Here is a 10,111-nt window from a genome sequence, read left to right on the forward strand (position 1 = left end):
TTAACTTTACTTACTCAGTAAACCCTGGTAAACTTAACAAACTGAGCTTTGTGTGACTGCTTATTCTGTTGGGGTAAGTATAGGATATTCTGGGTGTGCTGAACTCACTACAGACTTTACCTCAGATGTGTAACTTCTGACTCATAAATGCGTGTTTCAATCTACACTGTGTTTCAAAATCCAAAGCAATTTGACCACAAGCAAAAACCATTTTACTAATGTTTACGTAATTTACACACAATTTACTTTCAGTTTCACAAGTCTGATATTTTTCTTGCTTCCTGTGAGCACACATGTCTAAAAATATGTGACTCTATTTTTAACTGATGTGCAGAACCTTAAATGTGTGAAGAAATCACCTGAGACACAGAGATGCCCACATTTCTGCTACTGTTAGCGTTATGTGCTCTCAGCTAACATGTGATATCCTGTCATATCAGGTAATTCCTTCGCACATTTGCTGAACATAAACATTTTGGAGGGTAAATAATCACTATTCACTGTTGGACGTACACATTTGTAAATCTTAGTTTATGTTTGTGGATCATATCAGAAGCTTTGGTAACACAAACTTCTTGTGTATTTTCAGTCGACTCAGCTTCTCTTTTAAAATATGTAACACTCTGAATTTGGGATCTGCAGGACAACCTGAGATGGATGCTGGGAAATCTGAGATATTCTGCTGGATTCTGCTCGTCTGCTTTTCACTGGCTGCATTTGCAGGTGAGACCAGCAGGTATCACTGTTTCTACTGCTGGGAATTGAATTGCTTTCATTGTCACTTTATATATATACAATTTAGATTATTAAATTCAAAATAATTATAAAGCTCATTTACACCATGTTCACATGTATCAGCAGCACTTTTGGTCTGCTGATAGGAGGAGGGACAGAGGGAAGTACTGAATAGTTGTTGCTGAGCAGGGATGTTTCATGGGATGATGACACAGCAGATTTTTCCCGTATTTATCTCACACACATATTATGTGAAAATTGTAAAGAATGACCAAAAGGTAACAAAAATAGTACCAATAATCTTGATGATGATAGAAATAAGAGACAGGTTTGTACAATAAGTCAGAGGCTGTCCACCTTCATAGTAATCAGATAACGAGTCAATCATTTAAAGTGATCAGTGTTTGCAGTCCTGTAGCTCAGAGTCCATCTCTGGACGAAGATGACGAAGATGATGCTCAGTGTGGTGAAAGCTTTCATCAGAGCTTTGATCTCTGATCTTCGCTGAGCCGCTGAGCTGAGTTCTGCTGCAGGTTTCTTCTGTGTGTAACCTGAACGAGGGACAAGTGCTGCCAACACAGTATTAATGTGTGCTGTTTAAGTTGTTATTGTTTATGACAGCATTTTATAATGACTGTAAGTGCATTTATCATTTTCCACACAGTCACAGCTCCAGCAGACACACACTAGTTGTTGAGTCAGATTTGTTATTCCCAGAAGTTTGCAGCTCTAATGTGGATAAAGTTCCTCTCAGGTGAAAACAGTGGACACATATTAGCATTAAGGACGTGTCTTAAATGTAATTAATCAGTTTGTTTAGTTATGGTAAGCAACTCTCTGCCTACACTCTTATAAATGTGATTAAAGTGAATTATTTTTGGCTCTAATTAGTAAACACAGAGTGAGTCTGCTGCTTGAAAAGAGCAGTGAGGGAACTGTGGCTCAGGTTTGAGGTTCAACCATCATCAACCAGAGCACAGTGGTCTCTGATCATCTTCCTGATTGGCTGCTGTACCAGTCAAGAGTTTAAACTTTGACCTTTAACCTCTCTGCTCTGTGTTGTTTCCTCTTTCAGACCAGAAAACGATCAGTGCTGAGTCTGGACAGAACGTCACTCTGACATGTCGAGCTCCAAACAACAACATCATTGTTGTTGTAGAGTGGAGCAGAGCTGATCTGGACCCAGATTATGTCCTCTTATACCGGGATGAGCGGTTTGATCCAGAAAACCAGCATCCTTCTTTTAAGAACCGGGTGGATCTGCAGGACAGAAAGATGAAGGATGGAGACGTGTCTCTGATTCTGAACAATGTGACGATTAATGACACTGGAACATACGAGTGTCGTGTCTTCATGAGAGGAGCAAACCGCAGGAAGAGAGCTCATCTGAAGACTAAGCCCATCACCACCATCAGCTTAAATGTTTCTCCAGGTGAGTGAGTAGAGTTGAGTGTGTGTGTGATCAGAGGTGAAGCTGCTTCCTGGTTGTTGATGTTTGTTTCTAAAGATGTTGTTGATGAGACTTTGTAGAAAGCAGCTGGTCTGAGTGATGTGATCAGAGTGCAGTAGATAATGTCTGACAGCAGTTTGAAGAGGAAATGGATTCTGTTCTGTTCTTCACTCATCACCTACCTGACAGCTGACACCTCACACCTGTTTCTCACCTGCAGGTCAGACAGGAGGACACACAGAGGATGGAGGGAAGGAGGATGGATCTTTTGGACTGAAAGTTGGTTTTCCAGTTGGCGTTATTGTTGCTGTTGTTGTTGTTGGTGTTTTTTTAATCTACAGGAAACTTAAACCACAGAGTCAGGGTTCATACCAGGCTGAACAGCAGCCTGTTTGAAATGTTAAAATATGAATTTCACAAGTTTTTAAATGTTGTTTTTGTTTGGTGCAAAACATTGACATCAGTCCAACAGACAAAACAGAGTCAGGATTCAGGATTCGCCTCCTTGAACTGTCTCAGAGGGCTTCCAGCTGATCTGAGTCTCCTGCTGCTGTTCCAGCTTCTCAGAGCAGAGTTTACAATTTATCAGTACAATTAAATAAATTGATTGAAAAAAGATAGATAGATGAGGTTTCCTCCATGAGGAGAACAAACAGAATATAAACCAGTGTGTTTACAGTGAATGTGTCAGGTCTGAGCTGCTGTGTGGACCAGTTAGAGAGCAGCAGCTGGATCCCAGTGGTTGGACTGGTGGACGACTTCATTGAGGAGTCGATGACATTTGGCTCTGGTAGAAACTCTGCACACACAAACACAGCAGCTGTCTTTCCCATTTCTTTCATTTTTTCTTATTTTCAATCTCAAAGATGAAAAATCAGAAAGTTAAACAACGAGTGGACAGACTTTAGTTTGTATTTTGATTCAGGGACTGGAAGCGGGGCTGAGGAAGAGCAGCAAGCAGGAGAGCCCTCTGACTGACTTGTTTGACTGAAAGTGAATTCATTTGTTTAGTTTAATATCAGAACATGTTTGATTTACATTTCATTACCCCAGCATGGTAACAGCTCCACACCATCTGATAAGTTTAGGTTACTTGTACTAGAGACCATATCATCCCAATTCTTCAACAGCTGGTTGACCATAGAAGCCATAGATAAACTTTAAAATGTTAGAATGTTAAAAGAATCTTTTACGTTTCTTTTTCCATTTAATGGTTTTGTGTCTCTTTATTTTAATTTACTATTCATTTATTTCAGAGTTCATCACAGCACAGAAACAGCTTTATTGAAGGTTACAAATGATCTTCTTATGGCCTCTGACAGTGGACTCATCTCTGTGCTTGTCCTTCTTGACCTTAGTGCAGCATTCGATACTGTTGACCATAATATTCTATTAGAGCGATTAGAACATGCTGTAGGTATTACAGGTATTGCACTGCAGTGGTTTGTATCATATCTATCTAATAGACTCCAATTTGTGCATGTAAATGGAGAGTCCTCTTCACACACTGAGGTTAATTATGGAGTTCCACAGGGTTCAGTGCTAGGACCAATTCTGTTTACATTATACATGCTTCCCCTAGGCAGCATCATTAGAAGACATAGCATACATTTTCACTGCTATGCAGATGACACCCAGCTCTATCTGTCCATGAAGCCAGATAACACACACCAATTAGTTAAACTGCAGGAATGTCTTAAAGACATAAAGACTTGGATGGCCACTAACTTTCTGCTTCTTAACTCAGATAAAACTGAGGTCATTGTACTCGGCGCTGAAAAGCTTAGAAATATGGTATCTAACCAGATTCTTACTCTGGATGGCATTACCTTGGCCTCCAGTAACACTGTGAGGAACCTTGGAGTCATTTTTGACCAGGATATGTCCTTCAACGCACATATTAAACAAATATGTAAGACTGCGTTCTTCCATTTGCGCAACATCTCTAAAATTAGAAATATCCTGTCTCAGAGTGACGCTGAAAAACTAGTTCATGCATTTATTACTTCCAGGCTAGACTACTGCAATTCATTATTATCAGGATGTCCAAAAAACTCACTGAAAAGCCTTCAGTTAATCCAAAATGCTGCAGCAAGAGTACTGACAGGGACTAGAAGGAGAGAGCATATTTCTCCTGTTTTGGCTTCCCTTCATTGGCTTCCTGTTAAATCCAGAATTGAATTCAAAATCCTGCTCCTCACATACAAGGTCTTAAATAATCAGGCCCCATCTTATCTTAATGACCTTGTAGTACCATATCACCCTATTAGAGCACTTCGCTCCCGCTCTGCAGGCCTACTTGTTGTTCCTAGAGTATTTAAAAGTAGAATGGGAGGGAGAGCCTTCAGTTTTCAGGCCCCTCTTCTGTGGAACCAGCTTCCAGTTTGGATTCAGGAGACAGACACTATCTCTACTTTTAAGATTAGGCTTAAAACCTTCCTTTTTGCTAAAGCATATAGTTAGGGCTGGACCAGGTGACCCTGAATCCTCCCTTAGTTATGCTGCAATAGATGTAGGCTGCCGGGGGATTCCCATGATGCATTGAGTTTTTCCTTTCCAGTCACCTTTCTCACTCACTATGTATTAACAGACCTCTCTGTATTGAATCGTATCTGTTATTAATCTCTGTCTCTCTTCCACAGCATGTCTTTTATCCTGTCTTCCTTCTCTCACCCCAACCGGTCGCAGCAGATGGCCGCCCCTCCCTGAGCCTGGTTCTGCCGGAGGTTTCTTCCTGTTAAAAGGGAGTTTTTCCTTCCCACTGTCGCCAAAGTGCTTGCTCATAGGGGGTCATATGATTGTTGGGCTTTTCTCTGTATCTATGAAGCGCCTTGAGGCGACATTTGTTGTGATTTGGCGCTATATAAATAAAATTGAATTGAATTGAATTGAATTATTTCCTTTTTTGCACCATTTGTTTTTTCACTTTTTATTATATTTAATCTGTCCTTAGTAGCCTTGTTATGTTATTTATCATTTCTTTTTCATCTCCTGTGTTTCTGTATGCTAAGTGAGTGCTGATCTCTAGGTGTGGGAGTGGGGATGGAGGGGTGATGAGAGGGCGTAGTGAAGGTGATGTATGTGTATTGTTTTCTGCTTCTAATGTGTACATCATTTTGAGTGTCTTCTTTACTGTGTGAGAAGTGCTATAAATAAAGTTTTAAGTGAAATACTAAGACTTGAGGCATTTATACACCAAAGACATTGCAAAAAAAAATCACAAAACGCAATTTTAAAACTTGCCCTGTAACATATCTACATGACAAACATGTTGTGTTTTGTGTAAAATTCATGCTGGATTCAAGCCCAGGACCTTGTTGCTGTGAGGCACCAGTGCCATCACCCAGTGGTGATAACAAAGACCTCAGTCCTACAGAGCAAATGTTTTACATTCAGCCTGATTTGTTTTTCTTCTCCTCCATCATCAGTGATCAGAGGTCTGCACTGTGAACCAGGATTTAGTCTCATCCAGGTAACTTCAGGGTTAACCCTGGTTTTACTGCAATATTAAGATGGTTCACTTCTCATTCCCAGTTTATGCTTCAGTGGGAAATCTACGCTGTGACCTTACATGTAACCTGATGTAACAACACATCGAGTTGACAGCAGATTGACAGATTGGTCTGATCAGCACTGTTGACTCCTCCTGCGCATTTCTTGCTGCTTTTACGCCAGTTTTTGAATTTATCAGTGAGAGAATAACGATCATCTCCTCAGTATAAAGAATATATATTATTAATGATTATAATACTAATCATAACCATTGCGAGGAACTGTTCTGATAGCACAGAGTGTTGCTGTGAGGTAAAATATGTTGGTTATGTACAGCCGGTAAAATAAGAATTAAACGTGTTACAAATTTTCTAAGTGAATATATTTATAAAAGTTCTTCTGACTTTTCACCAGATGTCAGTAACAACCCATCCAGTCCATACATACATTTTTCTTGGCCCACATTTGGCTGTGATATAGACACCAGTGTGGATTGTTCAATGATTTTATGACTGATGGATGAGAAACAGGACTTATTTCTATTTAAAGCTGTACAGTACATATTTGTACATGTTTCTGTAATTAATTACTTTTGAAAATCAGTAATCAATAAAGTAACTGGATTATTTTTTGGGGGAAGTAATCAGTAATTAGTCACTGATTACTTCTGTAGTGCTCACACCTGAACATAGTCCTTGAAGGAAGAAGGAGCCTGGTGTTGTTAGACTAAAAAAGTTTTTACACCCCTCCAATAGCCAAACCCATCTGTTCTCTGATTGGATTGTTAAATTTGTGATTGACATGACATTGACCAATCAGATGAAATGAAGAAAAATAGGGTCAAAATTCGTACTTGTACACTACCTGAAACTTGAGTGCAGAGTTTCACACAAATCTTTTTTTACGCACACACAAATTCTTTTTACACATACAAAACTGATTTACAAATACAAATTATTTATGACCACAATTTGAGCCTATAGTTACTTTTTAGTCACTGTCTGATTACATCTCTGAGATTGGTGGCACTCATAGCATCATGTTCTGTGGGAGAAGAGTCACATGACCCATGAACTTCATACACACTAACCTGTGTAGTATCTTCAGATGTCCACTAGATGGAATCAGTCCTCAGAATACAGAAACAAAACCACTGCACTGCAGCTGCACAAGGACAATAAAAACTGATCCTGAGATCCAGGATGGAAAACATAAGCTGCTCTCTCACGCCACCATTCCTCCACTCGCCCCAGCCGGTCTAGACACTAAACCTCTTTATCTTGGACAACATCCTCCTCTCTGACACCACCTTAAGAGAGTCCATCTCCATCCCCACAACATTACTGGCCTTGCGGATCAGTTTGGCATCAGCAACCCTAAATCTGCTCCCCTAGCATGCAACAGCATAGAGGATCACACTGGCCACAACAGACTCGTAGAAAATCCTGAGCATTGTCCGGCAGATGTTTAAGGACCTCAGTCGCCTCAAAAGATAGAGGCGACTCTGGCCCTTCCTGTAAAGTGCTGTGGTGTTTTTAGCCCAGTCCAGTTTATTGTCAATGTGTACTCTGAGGTATTTATAGTCACCCACAATGTCCACATTGAGCGCCTGGATTAAAACAGGGGTCAAGTGTTTCTGAATTATATTCAAAGATCAGTAAATCTGCTGTAGACATAAAACCAGCTAAACTGTTATTAAGTGTGCCTATGCCAAGAGGCACACTTATTACTATTCGTCGGATTTATTATTCTTATTCTCAATCTTCCGCCTAAAATTTTGATGCGTAACTCTCCCCACAGTTTTGAGACAAGGTTCACATATGTTATATCATTTTGTGCGGCTGGAATGGTGTGCTATGACTTTTGGTGTTTATGACTTTTATAGTTTTTTTAAATATTAATATTTTAGTGCAAATATTCCCGCGCTTATCTGTCGCACAGTTTTGAGACAAGGGTCACATATGTTATATCATTTTGTGTGGCTGGATCTGGACTAGTACGCTATGACTTTTGGTGTTTATGACTTTTATAGTTTTTTAAATATTTAGATTTTAGTGCAAATTGGGAAAGATTAATCTTTTGGCGCCATAGTAACAGACTTCATTTGTGGTGTGTTGGCTCTTTCTAGTGGTATGCTGGGAGTAGTACGGCCTGTCTACCCTTATTTGGATTGACAATATCAACGGCGTGCACAGCGTCGCTGCTTTCAGGAGCCATTGGAAGTTTAAAGGTTGCGCGAACCATTGAATACTTACGGTAAGCGAAAGATTGGTGGTGGTGGAAAACTCCATATCCCACAATTCATAGCATGCTTCTACCGAGTCAAACAATGGCGGCTGCCATCTCGTTTTTATATTCCTCTTATTCGTGTTTCTAGGTCACAAAATAAACTTTTAAGATATTTTCAGGCGAGAATGTAGCTGTGTAAACTTCAAATATCTGCCAGCTAGCTAGCTAGCGCCGCTAGCGCCGCTTCGCTCAAAAGCACCCGGGCTTGGCTTTCAGTGAAGGCGGCTTACACTCGTTTCACCCCCGATCGCTCACAAATAGTCTTTGTCTCAGCTGGACTTATTTTTCGTTTATATGGGCGGATGATTCATTTATTAATTTTAGTAACGGTATAAACAGTGAAAGGTGGTTGTGTAGATGCTGGTCAATGTGGAAAAAATAACTGAATTGTTTGGTGGTGGCTAACGCGGAGCTACAACAGAGGGCAGCTAGCCACCGGTGTATGACAGAAAGGGCATGCGGGGAAAGAGACATACGAGGCGGCGAGGTGGCCGCCGATCGACCGGTGGTGGCTAAGCGTGAGGTGAACTGAATTTCAGGTAAGAAGTTATGAACTGCACTCTATTTGGGTCAGATATAAACCGAGTTTAGGTGTAGTTTATTTTCGTTGTGCTGACTTTTTACAACCACTCACAATACCTCGTACTGCGTGCTAGCTAGCACGACGGAGTTTCTATACAGCTGTGTGCGTACTAAGTTACTGATGTTGAACTTTATGACAGCCTCCCCTGTCATTTTCTCGCCTGTTGAAACTTCAATCACGAAAGTGATCAATGATCGGCTTTTCTCTCTTGTTTGTTTATCGCGCTAAACGACAGCAGCACGTTTAAGTTTGATCAGCTGTTGTTAGAATTCCTTTGATTTTAATTTCTAGTATCAGCTGATGTTTGCTGGAGACACAGCTGAAAAAAAGGGCTGGTCCAAACCAGGAGATGTCCTTACTGAATCATCAGAGCTGAACTAGTGATGGGGAAACAGGTTTACCTTTTAGGTGACATGAATGAGTTGAAGGGACGTTATGAACTTTTTCTGAGAGACAAATAACACTAATATCCTTTTCTGTGTAGCTGACAGCTGGTAACTGTGCAGGGGCGGATCTAGCAAAGCTTTTGCCAGGGGGCCAGGTAGGGCATTAACAGGGAAAGGGCACAAAGAAATACTTTTCTTTCTTACTCTCATATAAAATATTTATCTTTTATTAAATAGTTATCTGAATCTTACAACCAAAGTTTGTATAACAATACACAAGATTGGCTGTAGACCATTGTTAATCATTCAGAACACTGTGTGAAAATAACAAAAAACAAAAAGTGAATGTAAAAGTGCATAAATATTTATTTTACGTGTTTGATGTGTGTGGCGGGGCGTGGTCTGCAGTGCCGCTGCAGGGGAGGTGGACCCACCTGAGCGGCATCTGCAATCACGCCTCTCAGGCGTAAAGTCTGTGCTCTCTCGGCTGTTTTTTTTTTTTTTTGTATGTGTCGGGCTGTGAGATGAAAAGCTACAGCCGGCTGTGTGGGTACAGCAACTATGTGTGAAAAGTGGTGCATAACGTAATGCTTCAAAGCGTGTTCATGCAAACATTGTCGGGTCTGCACATGAACCTCTGCGCACAGCGTCTGCAAATCGGGGCTGTACGAAGTCACCTCATCTTTACACAAAACTGTAAGCTGTCATCTGTGAGGCGCGAGCGGTGTTTGTTTTTACCATAGTTCATGGTGGAGAATGGCTGCTCTGCTGAGTTTTGCTCTCTGTAGCCGTTTGAATGGCAAACTACACTGATTAGCGGCGGCATAGGCACACTTAAAATTTCTTCTGAAATTTTCGCTTTCTAGTTTTAGTTTAATATTTTTGATTTATTTTAATTTTGTTTAGATTTGACCTTTTACTGTATTTTTCATCACTTTCTAGACTGGGTTTTCTTGTTTTAGTTTAGTTTTTATTAGTGTCAGTGTTTTACTCTTTTTAATAGTTAGGATATTAGGATGTTGAAAATCTGTACGTATATTCCAATGAAAAGGGAACTTTTTGAAAGCACTGACTTACAGTGTAGTGGACAGAAAACACGTCCATCTAAAAGCTTGATGGTGTATTGTCACTACCCTCCTGGGCAGTCAGGGCACACGAACACCTAATGTTGTGAAT

General features: G+C 40.4%; 2 protein-coding genes across 8 annotated transcripts in view; one reads left to right on the top strand and one right to left on the bottom strand.

Annotated features, from left to right (window-relative positions):
- LOC146521490 (ICOS ligand-like) overlaps positions 1–10,111 on the top strand; it is a 230,323-nt gene that overhangs the window by 14,415 nt on the left and 205,797 nt on the right. The window contains exons 3-5 of one of the 4 annotated variants that reach the window (XM_085155246.1): positions 643–723; positions 1,811–2,167; positions 2,406–5,263. The exons of 1 other annotated variant lie outside the window; for it this stretch is intronic. In XM_085155246.1, the coding sequence (XP_085011372.1) occupies positions 654–723; positions 1,811–2,167; positions 2,406–2,581 (603 nt within the window). In that variant the 5' untranslated portion in view covers positions 643–653 and the 3' untranslated portion in view covers positions 2,582–5,263. Of the gene's footprint in view, positions 1–642; positions 724–1,810; positions 2,168–2,405; positions 5,264–10,111 lie in introns of those variants that run through there. 2 more of the 4 variants (XM_085155247.1, XM_085155244.1) reach the window with 2 other exon arrangements.
- The window catches only part of LOC146521491 (hepatitis A virus cellular receptor 2-like), a 248,697-nt gene continuing 241,346 nt past the window's right edge, over positions 2,761–10,111 (bottom strand). For 3 of the 4 annotated variants that reach the window (XM_085155217.1, XM_085155218.1, XM_085155216.1), the window contains exon 3: positions 2,761–2,984. In XM_085155217.1, coding sequence (XP_085011343.1) covers positions 2,761–2,984 — 224 coding nt within the window. The remainder of the gene's footprint in view (positions 2,985–10,111) is intronic. The other variant, XR_014873349.1, reaches the window with a different exon arrangement.

Source organism: Neolamprologus multifasciatus, chromosome 3, assembly GCF_963576455.1.
Source record: "Neolamprologus multifasciatus chromosome 3, fNeoMul1.2, whole genome shotgun sequence".
Taxonomy (NCBI): Eukaryota; Metazoa; Chordata; class Actinopteri; order Cichliformes; family Cichlidae; genus Neolamprologus; species Neolamprologus multifasciatus.